Source organism: Mastigoproctus giganteus, chromosome 13 (genome assembly GCF_048544385.1).
Source record: "Mastigoproctus giganteus isolate SK-2022 chromosome 13, ASM4854438v1, whole genome shotgun sequence".
In the NCBI taxonomy this organism is placed as follows: domain Eukaryota; kingdom Metazoa; phylum Arthropoda; class Arachnida; order Uropygi; family Thelyphonidae; genus Mastigoproctus; species Mastigoproctus giganteus.
In genome coordinates, this window is record NC_143587.1 from 160,066,751 (window position 1) to 160,091,983 (window position 25,233).

The 25,233-nt window shown below is 37.7% G+C and overlaps 1 protein-coding gene across 3 annotated transcripts in view; it reads left to right on the top strand.

The window, feature by feature from the left end:
- LOC150076551 (ubiquitin-protein ligase E3B) overlaps positions 1-25,233 on the top strand; it is a 711,739-nt gene that overhangs the window by 656,405 nt on the left and 30,101 nt on the right. For all 3 annotated transcript variants that reach the window (XM_090387665.1, XM_090387666.1, XM_090387667.1), the window contains 3 exons: positions 7,232-7,369; positions 14,842-14,966; positions 24,614-24,796. In XM_090387665.1, the coding sequence (XP_090243791.1) occupies positions 7,232-7,369; positions 14,842-14,966; positions 24,614-24,796 (446 nt within the window). The remainder of the gene's footprint in view (positions 1-7,231; positions 7,370-14,841; positions 14,967-24,613; positions 24,797-25,233) is intronic.

Sequence of the window (25,233 nt, forward strand, 5' to 3'; positions counted from 1 at the left end):
CCCTTTATGTGCATAATCTGAGCAAGAGGAAGAATGCCATTAGGATTGAGCTTGCTCCACCCATTCAAGGCCTTATACACCTCAGTCATATCACCTTGCAGGTGCCTAGTCTCCAGATGCTGCAATTTGCAGAACTTAAGCCTTTCTTCATCAGAGCAACCATTTGTTCCTCTCATGAATCTCATTACCCTTCTCTGTACTAGTTCAAGCAGCTCTACATCTTTCCTAAAATGAGGCCTCCAGAACTGTATGCAGTACTCAAGGTGTGGTCTGACCATTGCCTTACACAAAGGGATAATCATCTCCTTTTCCCTGCTAGCAAAATTCCTCTATATCATTGACAAGACACCATGAGTTACTCTTGCAACCTGTCTTCTCTGCTCAGAAAACTTCATATCTGACTGCACAGTTACTCCCAGGTCCCTTTCATTATCCATTACCCTGAGTGTAGTACTACACAGTTGGTACATTACTCTGGGGTTACTGTTACCCATATGCAGTACTTTACATTTATCAATGTTAAACTTTAGTTGCCACCTCTCAGCCCATCTGATTAACTTTTCTAGATTCTATTTCCGTAGAGTTATGCAAGGTTTACCGAAATTTCAGTAAACCTTGCATAACGGTATTTTTGAGCTTTTGTATGGGCAATACCCTGCTATCATTATGTTGGTTGTAATTTTTCAACATTTCCACTCTTTTTGAATCCCTGCTGTCGACTCACTAGTCAAAATATATATATATATATATATTGAGAAATCCCTGTATTTTATTTTTTTGGGAAATCCATGTGTTACGTTCTGTGCTATTGATCTCGAGCTTGTTGAATTTGTGGAAAGATCTAAATTTCAAAGTTTCGGATAGCACACCAGGCCATCTAAAAGATTTAAGTCCAAACATTGAAGTTATGCTCCTACAACCACAGTTGTTGTGGGTTAATACAACTTCTTTCATTCAGCCATTAGATCAAGTATATTATATCCACCTTTAAAACTACATCAGAAAATTGTTACAATGGATTTTGGAAAAAATTAATTCTGAATCTGTTGAAGTAATGGAGGAATGGAAACATTTCTCATTGTGGACTGTATCTGAATCATAGCTTTATCTTGGAAATAAAAAAACCGTCAACATTAAATACGTGTGAAAAATGTATGGCCAGAGTCAGTTCATTCAGGAAATATGGTCGAACCGGCGGAAAACGGAATCGGTGTGACAGTAGAACTTGCTACGTCAGTTGGAGGGGAAGGTTTTGATGATATGAATACTGAAGTCTTTGTGGGTAGCACAGTTGACAGAATCGCCCTCCTCCCCACACCTGGTAGAAAAGAATTCGAATCCAGTCGATGACGGTAGGAATTTTTGTGGGTCTTTTTCACAACATGGCTGAGTTAGTTGGGTGAGAGTGGCACGGTTTTTTCTTCCAGAAACTCTTGTTTTTCATCCAGCAAAACAGAAAATCGACTACAGAACACAGAGCAACGTGGCCTTAGTCGTCGATGCTCCTAAAAAAATAAAAAATATATGATTACTGAAGACGTTCAAAGAATTACTGGTAGAAAAAGAGGCTGGCGAGGGGGATTTGGTGGAAATGACATCGGAGGTAAACCCAAATCAATTCAGAAGATGATAGTACTGATGAAAATTCTAAACTTCCAAATTTTACACTAAAAAGTATACAGGAAGGCATAAAGTTAGCCGAGCAATTGGAATCTAATTTTTTGAATGCAGATTCTTGAATGAAGAGGGCCCAAATTTCAAAAGGGAGCTTCAAAAATACTTAGTTCCATATGATGAAATTCACAAAGATTTATCAAACAAAAGCAAACAAACCCAGATTATTGATTTTTTAAAGAGAGCAGTAGATACATGAAACTAGAATGGTGTATTTTTGTTAGTTTGTTAGCATTTTGTTAACAAAATAGTGTATTTTTGTTAGCTTTGGGAACGTAGTCCCACCCCTTTTTGTACTTTTTCTTAGTCCCATATAACACAGTTTTGCACAACACGACAGGAACCCAACTACCTGTTATACGAGGGTTACCTGTATGAACATTAGTCCATGAAGAGCAGTGTCAATCTTCTCCCGCTCAACCATCCCTTTATCCACAACAACTTACCCTTAATGCATATTGCTGAAATTTGTACAGCAGTCTTCTATGTGCAACAGTATCAAAATCTTTCCTGAAATCGAAGTATATGATATCAAAATTATTTTTTGCTTCCAGTTCCTTTGTGACCACATTGTAGTAGCCAATCAAATTGTTCAGACAAGGTTTCCTCTTAACAACCCATGTTGTGTCTGAACTATAACTGCAATCTTGTCTAGATGATCCTGCATTGCTTCTTTAACCGGTGACTCATTATTTTCCTCAGAACAGAAATTAAATTAACAGGTCTGTAATTACTCGTGTCACCCTTTGATCCCTCTTTGTGAATTGGCGATACATTTCCACATCTCCAGTCCGTGGGAACCTCCCTTGAATTCAAGGATGCTCTCATAATTATGACTAAGGATTGGCTTACTACCTTTGCTGCCTCCTTTAATAAAACTGGATAAATCCCGTTTGCCCCCGGTCCTTATGTTTAACTTCAATAATTTCTCTTTCATTTTGCTCTCAGTTATTACAGAATCCTTTAGCTCCCTGTTAGAGTGTGATAGACTTCCATCATTCCCCTCCCTAAATAACTACTGTTGTGTGAATGTATATGCAAATACTCATTCGGTTTGTTAGCTACCTGAGCAGGCTCATCAACAGTAAATCCACCGATATCAAGCTGACCAATCTGATTCATCCTCTTCCTTCTCAAGTTTGCATAGTAAAGTAGTCTTTGCTGTTTTTAATTGCATATTTTGTCAAAGATTTCTCTTAATCTACCTTTACTTGCCTAAGCTCCTTTGTGACTTGATTACAGACTATGTTATATCTACCATTGGCTTCTGTATCATATAATAATTTATATGCATCCCAGGCATTGTTCTCTGCCACTAGTCTCATTAGTTCATCTGACATCCAGTTAGTCCTAAACTCTGAACATTTCTCAGTCGATATGATAAGCCTAGTGGCTTCCAAGATTAATTCCTTGAATGCTTCCCATTTAGAATTGGCTGTTGGTAATATCATCAATAGTTTAGAATTTAAGAACTGTCTGGGACCACTGTAGTCACCTTTACAAAAGCAAAACCCTTCTCTTTATCCTTGATGGTAGTTACATCTTTAAGTAAATCCCACATCAGTACACTGTCACCTAGTGGTTCCTTTATCTGAAAATTCCTAATGCATGAATAATCACTGCTGATAATCAGGTCAAGAATATTACTCCCTCTGGTTGCCTCTTGAACATGCTGCTTTAGACAATAATCATCCAATAAATGCACAAAATTCTTGCTAGTGTGCAAGTGAACAACCCACAAGTTCCACTCAGTATCTGAGAAGTTGAAATTCCCCATTATAAGACATTCTGATCACTGACCCACTCTATTTCTCTCTACAGTTGTTCATTATATAATATCAGTGTTGACCAATATATAATGAATAACACCATAGTTTACCCATAAATTTAAACTATGTACGTAGCGTAAAAGGCATCGTTTTAATTGTATCTCATGTTGTGGCTGCCTTCCAAACCAGATACCAGGTATTGCACTACTCTGAATAAGTAATGCTTCTCTAGTAGAGAAGGCTACTGTTATTTATTCTCAGTGGATACCACCACCCAGATGGCACTGTTTCAAAGCTGCTGGCCTATCATCGGTAGGTGGGCAGGTACCCTGGTAATGCAACATTCCATCAGTTGCGAAGTGATTCCACAATATGAGAGATGCCAAATGGTATACAGATATTGTATTTAAAGATGAAATGCACAAGGCATAATTATATATGGGTTTTTAGTAATTAACTATATAATATCGGTGTAGCTACACCATAGTTTACCATAAATTTAAACTATATATGTAGTGTAAAAGGCATTGTTTTAATTGTAAGTGTGATGGCATGTCGCATTACCAGGGTACCTGCCCACCCACCAACGATAGGCCAACAACTTTGAAACAGTGCCGTCTGGGTGGTGGTATCCACTGAGAATAAATAGCAGTAGTCTTCTCTACTAGAGAAGCATTACTTATTCAGAGTAGTGCAATACCTTGTACAACCCAGGGGCTCACATCTGGTGAGTATGGGCTTGGCACACCCAGGGTCCTGAGCTGGATATCATCATTCTTCTCTTTCTTGGTGATTCCCTTCTATTTCTCTCTCTCTCAGGGGTAACTCAGAATTTTTTTTTTTTTTTGGCTGGTGCAGCAAAAGCCTCAGGCTTCCTTGCACCATATGGGTAATTATAATAATAATAATTATAATAATTATAATAATCTCATTGTGAAGGCAGCCATAATATGAGATAATTACAACAGTGCCTACGTAGTTTAACGTAGGCATTGTTGTAACGTAGGCATTACACTGCATACGTAGTTTAAATTTATGATGTATCTATACCGATATTATATAGTTAATTGCTAAAAACCCATATATAATTTTGACTTGTGTATTTCATCTTTAGAAAACAGTTATTCATTGTACTTATCAGAGTCATTAGGCCTATAAGACACTCCTACCCTCTTTTTTGCTTTCCCTGTGCTTATGAACACCAGACTGACTCAGTATTGTACTGTCCACCTATGTCAACTGGATGCACTGCTTTAGATTTTGTGTTTCTTGACAAACAGTATAATCCCTTCTATCCTTTCTATCCTGTATCTGTGCATATTGTTCTCCCCAAATTCCTGTTTTGCATTCCTTATATCTGTGACACCATGTCTCTGATATTCCAACAGTTTCACTTTTGATGTCTTGACCAGCACTACAAATTCATCAAATTTATTTACTATACTCCTAGCATTGGTGTACATGCAAGTATACATGCACCTGTTCTTACTCTTAGTTATCCTTACACAGCCCATGTATTCACCTGTTCTATGATGACTTCTAGCAGTTTTTGAAATCCACAGTCACCTTGCGTTCCAGGCTGCTGCTCATTCCAGTAGAAGCAGCGCAAGAATCACTTTCACTTTGTCTTTGCATCTACTGTTAACCTATTCATCTGTTAATCCTCCCAAGTTAGTAGTTTTTTGACCCACCTAACACTGACTCGATAGCATCAGCAAATATTCTTGCATCCTTTCTATTTCATTGTAGAAGCAGTCTCTTCTGGTAAGAGGTTTTAGGATCACCACAGTGTGTTTATCTGCTCATAACCCAATGACATATAAAATTTAGCAATTTACAGATTGTGACAAGGAAGGATTTGACAGTTTAACAGTAATGATGCATTAATGTTTTGGTTTACACTTTTTCCTTTTCAAATGTAGTTTTTTTTTTTTTTTTATGAAAACCCTGAACACAAAATGTATTATAACCTGTAGTTCTAAGTACCGTGTATGGGTTGAGAAGACTGAAGAGACTTGTTGACATTATTGTAATCCATTCTGAAAAAAGTTTGGAATTTTCTCATTAAACTCTGATTTTGGAAAAATCTCCTTTCTGTATAAATGAAATTTTTATGTAAAAAAAAAAAAAAAAAAAATATGACATCATTCCAGATTAGTGAGGTTTTACTATGTATTTAGAATGTTTTTTGAGGATTTCGGTTCTCTCAAGCCTGCAGTGTTAAAAGATACCAAATAAATTGATTTCCCTCATATATTGGAATAAATAAATTTGCTTAACTCCAGTAGGAACTCATTAATACAAAGTTTAAGTTACCTAAATTTTCAGGATTTGCAATATAGAAGTTTTCTTTGGTGCATCCAAATACAGGCAGTTCCCGCTTTACGAGTTCCCTGGTTTCCCAGTTCCCCCCCACCCAAATATCAAGAAAATCAAAAATATGAACATTAATTGCAAAAAAATGAATGATAAACATCAAACATTCATAAATACTGCATTTCAAACCATGCGCATTATCTATACCATACAGTTTACCCCTCTTTACGATATTAATCCATTCCGGAGACACCATCGTGTTGTGAAAATATTGTAATGTGAACCCAATAACACATTGTCTTTTTGGTAATTCGTTCCACGAACTCTGAAGTTGAAATTTTCACTATATAGCTTCTAAAAGGTCGTTTTTATACTGTCAATTGTATTAGTTACCAATTCAAATCATTAAAATGCACTACACTTTCATTGCTATCATATGTTCTGTTATAAGAACCAATTTTTAACGTGATATTTTTCTAATGCACATTTCTGGAGGTCACGACCATAAAGCAATAAAAACAATTTGCACTTTCTGGTTTATTGGGCTTTTCTGTTAGTGCATCTAATTATAAACAGGTAGTTAACTCCAGTTATTCATTTGTGGAAATACCGATAGCTGGAATTGTGTGGTTTTTTACATTATTATGGTGAAATGTGTTTCCACTTTACTGAAATCATCAATTGTATAAAAAACATAAATAAATTTTCAGAATTTTCTCTTCAATCTTTTTTTTTTTCTAAGCTTCGTAAACTTGTTACTCCGCGCAAATCATGTTAGTTGCAATTTGTGCGTTCCGTTAAAAAATGCTTATGCATGTTATTGAAATTTATAAAGAAAAGAGAAGGTTATCGTGGAAACAAATGCCTCTTGAAGCATTTCTGAAGAAGACTGCTCCTTGTGCAACAAATCATTAAAGTGCCAAGCCAATATTGAGTGATCAATGAGTGTGTGTTTAGTCAATGATGATGAAGAATAAACATTCTTTAACATTTGTAAGTCATGAATAATTACTTTATTATTGTAATTTGCTTGATTTTACAGGCTACGTTTTCATTTCTTTGGATAAATCAATCATTGTTGAGAACGTAACCCCTATTTTTAACATTTGCCTGTGGGGAATAAATTACCACTTTACGAGCATGCTCTAGGAACGAATTAACTCGTAAAGTCGGAAACTAACTGTATATCTTAATCTTAACTTAGTATTTCTACCAATAATAAGAATAATATTTTGTCTACAGTTATCTTTTCCTGTTCTTCAGCATGAGTAGTGATTAGTACTCCTTATTAAGGGAATTTTTTTTATATATCTAGTTTGATTTAATAAGATTCGATTGTAGTCTTTTTTTTTTTTTTTAATATTTTCTATTTATTTAATTATTCCTAATTATTTTAATTTTTGATTTTACTTATACCTATATATATATATATATATATATATATATATTGTTATTTATTTTTTTCTGACCAGGGCATAGTTGTTGATGTGCCATTTGCATCATTTTTTTTGAGTCAAGTTCTAGGTCATCAGCATAGTGCACTGTACAGCTCCATTGATGAACTGCCTTCTTTAGATGCTGAACTTTATAAGAGCCTTACATATATCAAGGTAATAAAAATTCTCCCTTTGTGGTGTAACTTTTCCAACTGCATATGCTCATTGAGATTTAAAGGGTTAAATTTTGAATTCTCATTGAGTAGTGAAAACATGTTTTTGCTGAACTTAAACTACTGGTTTACAAAATTTAAGCAATATTCACAGAATGAAGGATACTAAATATTACTAGTAGATAATGTGTGTCCATTCTAAGGCAAGTTTGTCAAATATATATTGATGTTTGGCATAGTCAGGCTTCTGCTAGTGGACAGCTCTGTGGAGAGTTTTTTCATTGCTTTTAAATTTAATTTATTCTTATTTTAAATTAGTTGCCCAATATTAATTAAATTATTGTAAAAATCAAATCAGAATTAAAATAATAAAATAAAATAATTCTGCATCACTTCATCCAGTTTCATCAACTTCCACTTTCTCCTCTCATCATCTGAATTACAGAAAATTTCTTATATTTCATGGGTATAAGCCGAAATATGCAGCAGAGGCAAACTACTCTGATTTTAAAATATGTTTTCATAGTAACGAATGGGCCTGGTGTACTGTTGAAAAAGAGACTCGTTAGTCTTGAAAGCTACTGCCTGCTACTTATTATTATATATTTTATTATATTAGATTAAACTGGGTTATCATTGTATGTATCTATTTTTCTTATATGTTTTCATGCTGTCATCAATTAAAAACTTAGCCTACTATTAATTAGAAACACATAAGTGATGGCAGTGCATACTGGAGATTTTAAGATATCACATAATGGAAGATTTCAAGATTTTCATACATTAACCAACATCATTTGAAACAATCTTAAAAAATGTATATATAAATGTTTCATGTTGTGTGGGCTCTACTTCTATGATTGATTCATAATCTAAAAACAATTTAAAATGTTTATATAAGTATAACTTGGAATCATTCTGTTTTTGAATTACAGTCCTTTTTGTGCTCCAGAAATTATCTGATAAAAAATGAGGTATTGCTCTCTGGTTTTGAGGTCATTTATGATGGTTTTGAGGTATTGCTCAAAACATCAAAGGCAGATATTGTTGGGATATCAGAGACATGGTGTCACACATATATAAGGAATGCGGAACTGGAATTTGGGGAATACAATGTGTATAGAACGCATAGACAGGACAGGAGGGGAAGAGGGGTTATGCTATTAGTTAAGAAACACATAAAGTCCAAGAAAGTGAAGCCAGTCGACATCGATGGACAGGGCAGTGTCGAGTCAGTTTGGTGTGACATAAGCATAGGGAAATCAAAATTGAGAGTAGGAGTGTGCTATAGACCTAATGACTCTGATGAGTATAATAAGATATTGTACAGGGAAATAGAGTAGGCCAGTAAATCAGAGAGTCTTATAATGGGGGATTTTAATTTCCCAGATATTGACTGGAATTTGTGGGTTGGTCACTCGCACACTAGCAAGGCTTTTGTGGATTTATTGGATGATTGTTTTCTACATCAGCATGTTCGTGAGACAACAAGAGGGAGCAATACTCTTGATATAATTATCAGTAGTAATTCTTCATGCATTAAGAATCTGCAGATAAATGAACCACTAGGTGGCAGTGATCACAGTGTGTTGAAGTGGGATTTACTCAAGGAGGTAACTACCATCAGAGGTAAAGGGAAGGGTTTTTGTTTTCGTAAAAGCGACTATGATGGTCTGAGACAGTATTTAAATTCTATACAGTGGGACCAACTGATGATGTTACCAACAGCAAACTCAAAATGGGAAGCATTCAAGGAACTAATCTTGGAGGCTACCAGGCTTTAGCATTAGCATTAGTAGAGGCATATGATGCAAGAAAGCAAGCTTATTCAGCATCAGCCAAAAAAAAAAAAAAAAAAAAAACACACCACTCCCATTTCACCCCTCCGTTCGTTCGAAATACCTGTCCAGTTGAGCTTTAAATTTGTTTAGGCTATCAGCTTCAACAACAAGTGATGGAAGTCGGTTCCACCAACCAACCACCCGCTGGCCAAAGGCAAATTTCCGCACATCTATCCGACATCCGTCCTTCCTCAATTTGAATTTATGCCCTCTGAGCTGATTATTCTGAGCAAGATGAAGAATCCCATTGGCATTGAGCATGCTCAAACCATTCAAAGCCTTATACACCTCTATCAGATCACCTTGCCGGTGCCTAGTCTCCAGACTCTGTAATTTGCAAAACTTAAGCCTTGCTTCGTAAAGCAACCATTTGTTCCATTCACTAATCTTGTTGCCCTTCTCTGTACCCGTTCCAGCAGCTCTACATCCTTCTTGAAATGAGGCCTCCAGACCTGTATACAGTACTCAAGATGTGGCCTAACCATTGCCTTATACAAGGGAATAATCACCTCTTTATCCCTGCTAGAAAAATTCCTGTATATCATTGACAAGACACCATGAGCTACTCTTGCAGCTCGTCTGCACTGCTCAGAGAACTTCATATCTGCCTGCACAATTACCCCCAGGTCCTTTTCATTCTCCACCACTGTCGGTGTAGTACCGCAGAGTTGATACGTTGCTCTGGGGTTACTGTTTCCCATATGTAGTACTTTACATTTGTCAATGTTAAACTTCATTTGCCACCTCTCAGCCCATCTGTTGGGCCGAGAGGTGGCAAGAGGGCATAAATTCAAATTGAGGAAGGACGGATGTCGGATAGATGTGCGGAAATTTGCCTTTGGCCAGCGGGTGGTTGGTTGGTGGAACCGACTTCCATCACTTGTTGTTGAAGTTGATAGCCTAAACAAATTTAAGGCTCAACTGGACAGGTATTTCGAGCGAACGGAAGGGTGAAATGGGAGTGGTGTGTTTTTTTTTTTTTTTTTTTGGCTGATGCTGAATAAGCTTGCTTTCTTGCATCATATGCCTCTGCTAATGCTAATGCTAATCATTTGAAACAACCTTAAAAAATGTATATATAAATGTTTCATGATGTGTGGGCTATACTTCTATGATTGATTCATAATCTAAAAACAGTTTAAAATGTTTATATAAGTATAACTTGGAATCATTCTGTTTTTGAGTTACAGTCCTTTTTGTGCTCCAGAAATTATCTGATAAAAAATGCCTGTTGATCTCTGGGTAGGTAAACCAAATTACAGTAGTTCGATAGTGGTATAAAAGTGGTATTTTACTGTTTTTAATCTAAACTTCATACCATAAAATTTGTTTTAAATGCAGTTTGGTGGTGACTTAAGTTTTTATTACATTAAGTGGCATTGTGCAGTCAGATGTGCATCTTTTGTATCTTGTGGACCTGTCAAGTGTAATGTAGCCACGACAGAATGTCTGTATATAAAAAGGTTTCCAAATTTTCATCTGCCTGATAAGAGGACCTTCAGAAAATAGATAAGTATCTTGGAGATTCATGATTATTCATCTTGCAAGTTTCAGGCAGTAGCAGACCAAATATCACCAGAACTGTTAGCTTAGAGTTGGTACTGTATGCCTTCTTCAGCAGCAGAAACAAACTTTATCTATGTCACACCCAGAGATTACAGTGGCATCACTGAAGTTAATTTCCCACCTCAAGAAGCTTGGTGGTAAATTAGCTTCAGAAAGAAAATGGCACAATCAGTTTTCACTCCTCATGCCATCATCCACTCAAAGCACCACAACAATTTAGGATTAATGTTTTGGCTGTAATTAGCCAACTTCTTAATTAGTCCTTTTATTTTGCTTGGAAAATTAACTGTAGAATGGTACTTCAGTTTTTTTAAGGAATGATTTATGTGATTTACTGATTGAAGTTCCTCTTGCTTTCTGATTTTGTATGTGGTTAATTCATTAAAGTGCTTTGCCTCATTCTAGTTAAGTAGCTGGAGACTATTTGATTGAGCATTTCCTTGGTAAATTGGGTAGACTGCTTGCTCCATGAACCTGAATCCACTCAGTTTTTACCTGTGGTGTCATCTGAAATCCATCTTTCATGTGAGACCCATTAGGCGCCTCCATAGCCAGGTGGGAAGGAGCAGCAGTGCGTAGCACACGCTTCTTGATTAGACCGGGGTTCGAACCCATCACCACCAAATACGGAGGATGCGGAAAGGTCATGAAATGACCACCGCATATTCCCGGAGCAATATGGCCTTAGTTGCTAATGCTCCTAAAAACCAAATAACTTTGAGCTTGAACTTTGTGAGACCCATTGATGCTAGAAAATTTTAACAATATGTGGAAATTTTTAATGCATCAGGCAGTCCATGATGAAGCATGTTTTGGTATATATTCAAGCTCAAGATGGCCATTTTGAGAACTTTCTTTAAAGTTATGATGGACGATCATTGGAACACAGAATACAAGCTGTAACTTGGAAGTAAAGTGAGTTTGGGCATGTTCATATAAACTTTTTTTCTATTGTGTTTACATTCTGAATCAATCCTGAAATTATAGCATTCACACTGTGAAACATGCTGTATATACACAGATATATAATCTGTACAGCCTGCACATAAAAAAAAAAAAAAAAAAAAATTGTATATATATATATATATATATATAAGGTTGTTAAAATTAAAGTATCCCTATGTAGAGGGCTCTGGAGCGAGTTCTAAGACTTGTACTGAAGAGAAATTTGGATTACAGGTACAATAAAGAATGCGCTCACCATTTATTGGGAAAAAAAAAAATTTGTTACAAAATTTGTCAGTGTATGGCTGGTAACTATCTTAGTTATGATTATGCAAATAACTTACGTTATTCGCATAATTGTAAGTTATTGCCACATGCCACTACTCAGCTCTACTGTACTGTATAAAAGCAAAGCAGTCTCTTCAAAATCATGCAGTAGCTGTTTGCCTGCACTACAGCAGCAATGTCAACAACGTTGCAGGAAAAGGCACTATTAGTGAAGCTGTACTATCAGAACAGCAACAATGCAGCTGTGGCTATCAGAGAATTCTGGCGTCAGAAGCACAGAAGGTGTGGACCTATGATTGTTTGTGCTGTCTGCAAAATGATTGAGAAATTTGAAGCGACAGGACATCTTGGTGTTCAACGAGGTAGAGGTTGAAAACGAGTGGACTCCTGTCATGTTGAAGATGTGGCTATGGCTGTCGTGGATTTATCAAGTCAATCTGCATGTGGTAGCGCAAGTTTGACAGCTGTTTCTTGTGAAGTGGACATGCCATATTCCACTGTAAGGCTAGTAATGCGTCAGGTGTTGCGGTACTATCCTTAAAAGATGCATACTACAGCAGCTAAAGCATGGTGATGCAGATATTTGTTTCACATACACACTTCAGTTTCTGGCGCAAATGACAGTGGATATCACTTGGCCATTGAACATCCTTTGGAGTGATGAAGCCCACTTCTGACTTAAATGGACAAGTGAATATGCACAGCTGTTGCATTCGGGCAACAGAAAACCCTTGAGGTATCCAAGAGGTCCTGTTGCATTCTCCAAAAGTGACAGTGTGGTATGGATTTACAGCCACATTCATGATTGGGCTATATTTTTTTGAACAGGTAACACCAACTGGACCCCGCACCTGTTTCGTCACTCGACAGCGATATTATGAAATGGTGGCAAATTTCGCAATACCAGAGCTGCAACAATGTGGGTGCCTTCAGGATACCATATTCATGCAAGATGGTGTGCCACCCCACATCCACCATTGTGTCCAAAGATTGCTAAGGCAACACTTTACTGACGAATGTGTCATCAGCCATTGTTTCCAGACATCTTGGCCACCCGGATCACCGACCTTACCCCATGTGACTTCTGGTTGTGGAGTTTTTTGAAAAACCAGGTGTTTCGGGAAGGATGTCAAACTCTGGCAGATCTGGACAGCATTATATGTTATGTGCTGGCTATTCCAGTTGACATGTTACGTTCTGCTGTAGAAAATGCTGTTCTTTGAATGGAAACTGTTGTTGACCAAAATGGAGGACACATTGAACAATTGTAGCACTGTTCAAGTGATTTGTATTGCCACAGCACCATATAGTGACAAAATTTGTAATTAATTTTTTTTCCCCCCAATAAATGGCAAATGCATTCTTTATTGTACCTGTTGTCCACATTTCTCCTAGTACGAGTGTTAGAACTTGCTCCAGAGCCCTCTACATAGGGATACTTTAATTTTATCAACCCTGTATATACATGTATCCCAGAAAGGATTAATGATTACTTTGGATTAGTGAACATAAAATGGCAATTAATGATAAAATGACAATGAATGCACATAAATTATACTGCACAAGAGTGAAATGAAGGATGAAATGCCATTTGCTGGTCAGAGAAATTGTAGTGTTTTAAGCACATCAGCAACTGAAACCATATTGTACCATGTAATATGAATACAAATGTGTGTTCACTGGCCAATTTTGATGTTGTACAGGCTGACAAACCTGTCATAATCATGGGGGAACTCCCTACTCCCTTCATCTGAGATCTGCTAACTGCAGCCCTGACTGAAGAAATCTTTAGAAAGAAATTCCTTCAAGCTATGACAGGGCTTGTGTCCAGACCTCTCCAAATGAGTGACAAAATCACTACAAATCATCATTAGAGAGAGAGGGAGGTATAATTCTCAACTTTCTACAACATACTATTACCACTTCTGAGATGCTGAAGAAATTCAAAGGTAGTTGGAAAGTAGTAGTATTTCTTTTAACAGCATCCAGGCATGCTATATAGAAGCACATATTGCAACATTTTTTATAATGTGAATTTTCAGCGAGAAAGTTCAGAAATTATTCAAAATGTATACTGCTCAAGGGTAAAGTGAAGAATGAAATGCCAGTTGCTAGTCAGTATGGAGGGTTTAATGCTTCACTTACTATAGCATAGGACTTGGCATCTATTGAAATGTTGAGGAACTCAGGCAAAAATGATACCCACTGGTCTGTAATGGTACTTCTGAAACTCCTGAAGAGATTGTGTAGGTCTTCAAATATGATAATTTTCTTTTTCTTCAGGTATTATCATACTTGAAGAAAAAGAAAATTATCATATTTGAAGAAAATGAGTTTTTGCAACTGGCTGGTTTGTCTTAGAGCAGTGGTTTTCGACCTTTTTTTAATAACGGCACCATTAAGTAATTTATTTTGTTTTACAGCACTCCTACTCAATTTTCTGCCTGTTAGATCGAATTTTCTCTCTCTCTCTCTCTCTCTGATAGTTATTATAATATAATTATAAGGATATAATGAAAAATACTTAAAACTAGGTTCAAGTAACTTAAACCCAAATTACGTGGCACCCCTGGAATGTTGTTGCCGCACTCAAATACCTGATTTGACCAGCTAGTGTTATCGATGTTCGATAAGAGGAATGGGGCTCTATTCCAAATGGATCCTACTGTGAACTGCTCAAAAGCCATTACACAGAGGTATCAGTGTTGGGCCCAGATGCTTTAATTTTTTTCATAAAAATCCATTTTCTTTGACATTCCTAAGATCAATCTGTAGTGATTGAATCAGGAAATCATTCTCTCTAATTAGTTTAAAAATAATATTTTCATTACAGCATTATAAAGGAGAAGTTCAAGATCTTGATCTCACTTTCTCACTAGATGAGGATTGCATGGGCCGTTTAGTTACTCATGAACTTATTCCTGGAGGAAAAGCTGTGCCTGTTACTAATGAAAACAAGTAGGTATTTTAATCACTATTTTATTATTATTCAAATTATTGTTAAAATTAAATAATCACTTTTATTTATTTTAATCACTGTGCTAATTCCATTAACTTTATTTTAATACTTTACATCAGTTAATGACATGGTCTCTATCAGGAATAATGCCATGGTCTCTATCAGGAACTTTTCAAACTATTTTGAACAATTTTCAATTATTCAAAATAGTTTCCTTATGTATGGATATTATCACTGCCTCCTGGGAGTTCCTTAATCTGGAGACACTTAGAAAATATCTTGAGCATCTTTGCTGTTTCAGAAATAAAATTTTATAGTTATTTTTCTCATTATCGACTGATTTTAGTTCCTTATCATTATGGCATTAGCAGTGCAAGTGATGCAAGAAGACAAGTTTATATAGCATCAGCCAAAAAAAAAAAAAAAAAAAACCCCCTTCCTATTGATCCCCATCCAATACTTCATCTAGCTGTTTCCTTGAATGTATTAAAACTATCCACTTCCACAACAGATGGAAGAAATTTCTTTCATCAGTCAGCTACCTGCTGGACAAAAGCAAAATTTGAATTCATGCCCCCTCATGTGTGTAGTCTGAAGAAGAATCCCGTCAGCATTGAAAGCCTTAAACACCTCAATCAGATTGCCTCACAGGTGCTTAGTCTCCAGATGCTGCAATTTGCAGAACTGAAGCTTTTCTTGATAAGAGCACCCCTTTGTTCCCCCTCACCAATCATGTTGCCCTTCTCTGTGCCTATTCCAGCAGTTCTACATACTTCCTAAAATGAGACCTCCAGACCTGTATGCAGTACTCAAGATGTGGTCTTACAATGGATTACAATGGAATAATCCTCCTTAACCCTGCTAGCAAAATTTCTGTATATCATTGACAAATTGCTGCATATCATTAAGCTGTCTTGGCAGCCTATCTGTTTAGAGAACTTCACATCTTATTGCCCAATTTACCCCGACCCCCCCTAAGTCTTAGTAATTTTCGATTACCCTGAAGTAGTACCACATAGTTGGTACATTACTCTAAGATTACTACTGCTGCCAATATGCAGTACTTTACATTTGTCAATGTTAAATTTTAATTTCTCAGCCCATCTGCCTAATTTTTCCAGATCTTGTTGCAGTAGCATACCGTCATTATTGTCATTAACCACTCTGCCAATCTCTGTATCATCCTTTTTATAATTTTTTTTTCAACCTTTTTATAATTTTTTATATCAGCTTTTGTGTTATGTGGAGACTACAGTTTATTTCAGTGTTTGTTTCATTCACCAGAAATATTCTTATGATACTGGTTTTGGATATTGTGCTTTTTTTTCTTTTTTTTTAATCAGCTAATGAATTATTTCAAAATCTCAAATATAAATTTGCATCTTTTTCTGTGTTTATGTCATATACTTAAAAATGTATAGATTAACCATATTTTGTAATATGACCTGCTGCACAGGACTGCTCATAGCAACTGAAATTTAAGATCTTATAACAGCTACTGGTGGATCCAGAAAAAAATGACAGGTGGGGCACCATTTTGTGTCTTATTTGTGTACAAACAAGGCACAGAACAAAAAAATATGACATTTATGACACCCAAAAGCAGACACAACTAAACTCTGAGTTACTTTGAAGTAAACTCGCAACACCAAACTGCGTGACACATTGAACTAGAATAGCGATCACATCAGCATCAGTGTTGCCGACTGTTAAAAAAATAGCTAAGACAGTGCAAAAATAGCTATAATACTATGTTAACATTTCTGCGAAGTCTGGATGGTCTGCGACAGCCAAATCCTCTGCTTGCATCTGCACGATGGTGGGACTATTAGTAATCCTGGGTATAACCCCCTATTGCCAAGCACTCTGTGGGTGACCACCCAGGTGTTAACCAAAGTAAGCAGGGTCGAGGTGTGGTGCCCAAACTACATGGAGGAATGCTGCCCCTCTGTGTTACCAGGCAATAATAGGTGCTAGATGACTCTCATCAATTGGTGCAATACCACCACTTTGTTTATTGGAGGCTTGAAGTGGTGGAACCGATGTTTAGTCTCCAGAGCAAAGTTCCAGTCAACCCTTCCCCATCTCTTCCATCATGCAGTATGACTGATTGTCTTTTGACATTATGATCTACATCATGTCGAGATCCAAACTTCCTTACATTTCAAAGGTATTGTTCTAAAACGGTGTTCGCAGGCTGGCCACTAGTTAGTACACCGGACCAAACCTATTTGTCACTCTCTATGATGCTACTGCATCAGCTAGTGTATAAACTTGCTCCCTCTAATCTGCCAGATATTGACTGAAGGGAGTCGTTCAAGTAGTGTGTATGCGGAGAGCATTGCCGAGACCATGTTATGTCAAAGATCTGGGTATATTCTTACCATGTATACTCCTTAAACAAAAATTTCATTACTTCATACAGCATTCCCCCCCCCCACACACACACACATTTTCTTACTACTGAATACACCAAGATTTGTCAAACTAATAGAGTAAGCTTATCTGCGAAAAAATCTAAATCTCCCAAACACTTCCTAGTCCATTTCACAAATATACATGGTCTCAGTTCTAATCTCAACGATGTCCATTTCCACCTGCAGAGTGCCAAACCCCATGTACTTTTTCTGACAGAATCTCAGTTATCGGTTGATTCAACCGCTGCTCATCTCAGTTGCCCAAATCATTCACTGTATGATTCCTTTCGTCTTAAAGGTGTCACTTATGCATATGTCCATTCCGATATTCCCTGTCAGAGAATTGTTAATTTGGAATCATCTCTTTTCTACCTTCTCTGGCTTAAAATCTCTCTACCTCATTCTCTCAAATTTATCTGTTGTCTCTACCGTTCTCCCAACTCTACTAATAATTTGGAGCTCTTTTACTTCCTCTCTTTGCAACTTGACTTTCTCCCATCCAGCTTTCCTAACAATGAGGTAATTTTCCTTGGTGGCTTTAATGTTCACAACTCCAGCTGGCTTCAGTTTTCTAGTCACACCGACCAAGTCTGGTCGAGATGCTGAGGCTTTTGCAATTACTAATGACCTCACACAGATTGTTAATTTACCTAACAGAGTACCAGACAATCCTAACCACACAACTTAGAAGGGTTGTTTGTGAGAAAAGATCAACCGTGTTGCTTGACTTTTTCTCACAAACAACTCTTCTAAGTACACGGTTGAAGTGAGTGGTCCTTTAGGTACCTCAGATCACAACTTGGTGATTGTCTCTTCTCCAATGGAACCCTTATCTCATGGCTGTTTCCAACCTCGTGTTGTGTTTGGCATTACAAGAATGCAAAATGGGATGACCTACAAGATTTCTTTTCCCTGGTCGGATTACTGTTTCAAAACTTCTGGTGTCAACATTTGCTCAGATCGTGTCAGTGAAATTATTCTTGTAGGAATGGAATCCTTTATTCCACACTCCACTTTAAATTCTTGTCCTTTATCTAAACCTTGGTTTTCCAATAAATGTGCTAAGGCTGTTCAAGAGAAGAACGTTGCATATTGTAATTGGCTTGTCTCCAATTCTTCAGTTTCATCTTCTGCCTACACCAAAGCTCGCATCGGTCTAAACTAGATTTTGAACAGGCTAAGAGTAGAAAACTTGCTTCTTGCCCTAATGGTAGCCGAGCTTTCTGGTCTCTACCAAAGCTATTGGCCGCAACTTTTGCCCATCTCTGCTCCCACCTCTCTCCAAACCAGATGGTTCTGTTGTTACTTCAGCCAAGGATAAAGCTGACCTACTAGCATCCCAATTTTCTTCCAGCTCATGTATTAATGATCTTGGTAAAACACCTCCCACCATTCCCAACACGCTTCATTCAATGCCTCCTGTGGTCTTCCGTCAAAAGGATATCAGGAGGATTCTGATGAATCTTAATGCTAAGAAAGCTCCAGGTCCTGATGGTATTTCTCCACTTGTTCTAAAAACCTGTGCTCCTGAACTTACTCCTATTCTTTGCCGCCTTTTTTCACTTTCTTATTCCAAAGGTGTTTCTCCTTCTGCTTGGAAATTTGCTCATATCCAGCCAGTTCCTAAAAAGGGTGACAAGTCCGTCCCATTACAATTACTTCTACTCTTTCTAAAGTAATGGAGAAATCAATTAACCACCAACTCTTAAACTACCTAGAAACCGTCCATCTGATCAACGATTGCCAGTATTGGTTCCATCAGTGTCGATCCACTGGTGATATTCTGACTTATGTTACCCATTTATGGACAAATTCAATGGAAAAGTTTGTTGAAACACAAGCAGTTTCTCTTGACATCTCAAAGGCTTTCGATCGTGTTTGGCATAAAGGTCTTCTAAACAAGCTTCCATCTTATGGTTTGCCAACTGTTTTTAGTAATTGGTTATCCAGTTTTCTCTCTGATCGCTCAGTGAGGGTGATGGTAGATGGCTCTCTATCTTCTAACTTCTCCACTAATGCCGGTGTCCCCCAAGGTTCAGTTCTTTCCCCCCACTCTATTCCTTTTGTATATCAATGACCTTCTTCCATTGACTGGAAATCCTATCCATAGTTTTGCCGATGATAGCACATTGCATTCAACTTTCCATTTTGAGAAACCTTGTCCTGCTCAATCAGCTTCAACTTCTCAAAAATCTGCTACCAATTCCTTAAATGCCGATCTTCAGGTAATTCTCCAGTGGGGCAAAGACAACTTAGTTGATTTCAACCCTTCTAAAACTCAGTCTTGTCTTATATCTCGCAAAAAGGATTCTTCTGCTCCTATGCTTATCTTTAGTGACACTCCAATTTCTAGGCAAAAGGATATATCTCTTTTGGGGATTACCCTGACTTCTAATCTCTCTTGGCACAAGCACATTACAAATATTGCTTCTTCTGCATCTAAAAAACTTGGTTTTCTCTTTCACTCTTGACGTTACTTTTCTTCCAAACAGCTTCTCACTCTGTACAAATCGTAAATCCGCCCTGCCATGGAATATTGTTCCCACATCTGGGGTGGTGCTCCCAAAACCTCTCTCAGGCTTCTTGGTTCCATTCCGAAGAGGGCAGTTAGGTTAATTAACGATTCATCTCTAATAGAGTGTCTGCTGCATGCCTCTTCTACAGATACTTCTATGGGCACTGTTCTTCTGAACTGGCTTCTATAATTCCCGCTCTCTCTTTCAAAACAGTCCAAACACATGCCGCCACCAGCCAACATCCATTTACTGTCCAACTTCAAATCTACAGATCCAACTTTTCATCTTCCTCATTTATTCATTCAACTTCCGTTTTCTGGAACAACCTTCCTTCATACGTATTTCCTGAAAATTACACTCTATAGAAGTTCAAGTCCAATGTCAACAAATATCTTCTTTCGTCTTCTCAATCTCCAACCCAAGCACGGTACTAAGTACTATAGGTTATAATACCTCTCGCGTTTGGGGTTCACATAAAAAAAAAAAAAAAAAATCTTCTCAACTTCCAACCCAAGCACGGTATTAATGAATTTGATAAATGAATTTGAAAGTGTCTGCAATTCTGCCCAGACACGATAGGAGGGAGTATATGATGAGAGCCTTGTCGATCAATTCGGCCCTGGAAAGATTGTGCAAGGCTCAAGGGGTAGAATTTTTTTCAGCCTGGACTGTACTTGTTAACAGGAGAGATTGCTTCTACAGGGATGGAATACACTTAAATAGAAAGGGTGCAAGAATATTTGCTGATGCTATCGAGGCAGTGTTAGGTGGGTCGGAAAACTGCTAGCTTGGGGGGAGACAAAGACCAATAGATTGACAGTAGCCACTGGCAGAGGTGAAAGAGATTCTTGCACTGCTTCTATTAGAATGAGCAGAAGCCTGAAAAACAAGATGCATGGTATTTCAGAGACTGCTGGGAGCCATTGCGGTACAAGTAAACACATGGGTTGTGTTAGGGTAGCTAAGAATAGAAACAGGTGCAGGTATACTTGCGTGTACACCAATGCTAGGAGTTTAGTAAATAAATTTGATGAATTTGAGGTATTGCTCAAAACATCAAAGGCAGATATTGTTGGGATATCAGAGACGTGGTGTCACACAGATATAAGGGATGCAGAAATGCAATTTGGGGAGTACAACGTCTACAGAAAGGATAGACAGGATAGGAAGGAGGGAGGGGTTATGCTATTAGTTAAGAAACACATAAAAACCAAGGAAGTGAAGCCAGTCGACATCGCTGGACAGTGCAGTGTTGAGTCAGTTTGGTGTGACATAAGCATTGGGAGATCAAAATTGAGAGTAGGAGTGTGCTATAGGCCTAATGAGTCTGATGAGTATAATAAGGAACTGTACAGGGAAATAGAGTGGGCCAGTAAATCAGAGAGTCTTATAATGGGAGATTTTAATTTCCCAGATATTGACTGGAATTTGGGGGCTGGTTACTCACACACTAGCAGGGCTTTTGTGGATTTATTGGATGATTGTTTTCTACATCAGCATGTTCGGGAGGCAACTAGAGGGAGTAATACTCTTGATTTGATTATCAGCAGTGATTCTTCATGCATTAAGAATCTGCAGATAAATGAACCACTAGGTGGCAGTGATCACAGTGTGCTGAAGTGGGATTTACTGAAAGAGGTAACTACCATTAGGGGTAAAGGGAAGGGTTATTGCTTCCGTAAAGGCGACTATGATGGACTGAGACAGTATTTAAATTCTATACAGTGGGACCAACTGATGATGTTACCAACAGCAAATTCAAAATGGGAAGCATTCAAAGAACTTATCTTGGAAGCTACTAGGCTTTACATACCAACTAAGAAATATTGTTCAAGGTTTAGGCCAAAATGGATGTCAGATGAACTAATGAGGCATATGGCAGAGAAGAAAAATGCATGGGATACTTACAAATTAACACATGACACAGAAGCCTATGATAGATACAAGTTGATATGCAACCAAGTTACAAAGGAGGTTAGGCAGGCGAAGGCAGATTACGAGAAATCCTTGGCAAGGGATGCAAAGAAAAAACAGCAAAGAGTTCTTTACTTATGTAAACTCTAGAACGAAGGGGATGAATCAGATTGGTCCACTCGATATTGATGGGTCAACTGTTGATGATCCTGCTCAGGTAGCTAACAAACTAAATGAATATTTTGCATCGACATTCACACATGAGGAGTTATTCAGCAAGGGGAATGCCAGAGGTGTATTCAACTCTAGCAGTAAGCTACAGAATCTTGAAATAACTGGGAGTAAAGTGGAGGAGAAACTGTTGAAGATAAACACAAGAAAGGCACCCGGGGTGGATGGGATCTATCCAGTTATATTAAAGGAGGCAGCAAAGGAAGTAAGCAAACCCTTAGCCATAATTATGAGAGCTTCCTTGGACTCAGGGGAGGTACCCATAGACTGGAAATGTGCAAATGTGACCCCAATTCACAAAGGAGGATCAAAGGCTGACACAAGTAATTATAGACCTGTGAGCTTAACTTCTGTTCCAGGAAAATTAATGGAGGCACTGGTTAAAGAAGCACTGCAGGATCATTTAGACAAGACTTCAGTTATAGCTCAGACACAGCATGGTTTTGTTAAGGGGAAGTCTTGCCTGACCAACTTGATTGGATACTATGATGCAGTCACAAAAGAACTGGATGCAGGGAATAACTTTGATATTATATACTTGGATCTTAGAAAGGCTTTTGATACTGTTGCACATGGACGACTGCTACACAAATTGGAGCAGTGTGACATTGGAGGCAAATTGCTGCTATGGATAAAGGGGTGGTTGAGGGGGAGAAGACAGAGAGTGGTAATCAATGGACACTGCTCATCGTGGACTAATGTTATTAGTGGAGTCCCTCAGGGCTCAGTGTTGGGTCCATTATTGTTTTCTGTATTTATAAATGATATTGATGATGGTATATTGGGCTTAATGTCCAAGTTTGCAGATGAAACAAAGGTTGGCAGGGTTGTCAAGGACACTACTGACACTATGCTGCTGCAACAGGATCTGGAAAGGTTGAGCAGATGGGCTGAGAGGTGGCAAATGAAGTTTAACATTAACAAATGTAAAGTACTACACATGGGATAAAGCAACCCCAGAGCAACGTATCAACTCTGTGGTACTACACTGACAGTGGTAGAGAATGAAAGGGACTTGGGGGTGATTGTGCAGGCAGATATGAAGTTCTCTGACAGTGCAGACGGGCTGCAAGAGTAGCTCATGGAGTATTGTCAATGATATACAGGAATTTTTCCAGCAGGGATAAGGAGGTGATTATTCCATTGTATAAGGCAATGGTCAGGCCACACCTAGAGTACTGTATACAGGTCTGGAGGCCTCATTTCAAGAAGGATGTAGAGCTGCTGGAACGAGTACAGAGAAGGGCAACAAGATTAGTGAATGGAACAAAGGGGTGCTCTTACGAAGAAAGGCTTAAGTTTTGCAAATTACAGTGTCTGGATCTGGATCTGGAGACTAGGCACCAGCGAGGTGATCTGATAGAGGTGTATAAAGCCTTGAATGGTTTAAGCATGCTCAATGCTGATGGGATTCTTCCTCTAGCTCAGAAAAATCACCTGAGAGGGCATAAATTCAAATTGAGGAGGGACAGATGTAGGATAGACGTGCGGAAATTTGCCTTTAGCCAGCGGGTGGTTGGTTGGTGGAACAGACTTCCATCCCTTGTGGTGGAGGTTGATAGCCTAAATAAGTTTAAGGCTCAGCTGGACAGGTATTTTGAACGAAGAGAGGGGTGAAGTGGAAGTGGGTTTTTTTTTTTTTTTTTTGGCTGATGCTGCATAAGCTTGCTTTCTTGCATCAAATGCCTCTACTAATGCTAATGCTAATGTTTCTAATACCTCTCATGTTTAGGGTTTTCATAAAAAAAAAAAGTATTAATATTCTATTATTGATGTTATTTCGTATTAGTAGTGGTACTGGTTAGTATTAGTGCTGTGCATGGGTTGAAGGAGGTAGGGGGGATGACAGAAAATTTGCTCTGGAGACACCCATGTGTTTCCATATGCTCTGTCACCACTTGAAGCCTCCAATAAGCAAAGTGGTGGTATTGCACCAGTAGATGAGAGTTACCTACCACCTAGTTGTTGTTATTTGGTTTTTAGGAGCATTAGCAACTAAGGCCATATTGCTCCAGGGATATGCAGTGGTCATTCCCTGACCTTTCCGCATCCTCCGAATTTCATGGTCACAGGCTTGAACTCGGTCTAATCAAGTTCTATGTTCCTATGTTCAATGCTCTGCTGCTCCTGCCCACCTGGCTAGACCACCCAGCATTAGTATTATATTATTAGCGTTATATTAGTTATTAGTAGTGTGTATGGGTTGAGGGAGTTGGGGGGGGGATCCCAGAAAAAAATGTGGGTTCGCCACTTCAGGCCTGCAATAAGTAATGTGATAGTGTTGCACCAGTTGATGAGAGTCACGTACCATTTAGTTTTTCCATATTTCATTAAAAAAAAGTGCTTCGTTAAGGAGGGGGCGGAGGACAAGTGTCCTCCGCCCCCTCCAAAAAAAAAAAAAAAACAAGCACTCTTCCCAGGGTTGGAAACCTCTGTTCTAGAGAGTATAAAAAGATTTTAATTTTTAATATTAAGGATAACAGAATTACTTCTAATTTTGTATTATTAAGTATAATATAATACAAAAATATGAAATATAGTAATGTCTCTTTTTTTCTGTTCCCAAAGAATCAGTTATATCCATCTGATGGCACACTTCCGAATGCATGTACAGATCCATGAACAAACAGCAGCTTTTATACGTGGCTTCCGTTCCATTGTTAACCCAGATTGGTTGACAATATTTTCTACTCCAGAATTGCAAAGACTAATATCTGGAGATAATACACCAATTGATCTTCAAGATCTCAGGTATAAATCTATAACATACCAATTTTCCTAATATTTTCCTAAAATATTGCTTGTGAGATCTTTGTGAATTTATTTTTTTAATATTAAAGTTATTCATAGTGCTAAGTTAGAAACTTCAGAATTATGCAAAATTTATGTAACTTAAAGAAACTCTTGCTCTCTTTAGTTTTACAAATGCATTCATGTTTTAGGATAATGTTTTAACCTAATTGAATCATTAAACAGCAGAAATGAAATACCATATGTGGAGAATTGAAAAAACTTAGACATTTCAGTTTTATAATGTCTTTAATTTTTCATACCTTGATATCAGATCTGGTGTCAAGTTATGAAAAAATTTATAATACAGTAAACCCTCATTAATCCAGACCCCAGTAATCCGTACGTCACTTAATCCGAACAGCTCTAAAAAAATTTAAAAGTGTAAAAATCAAACG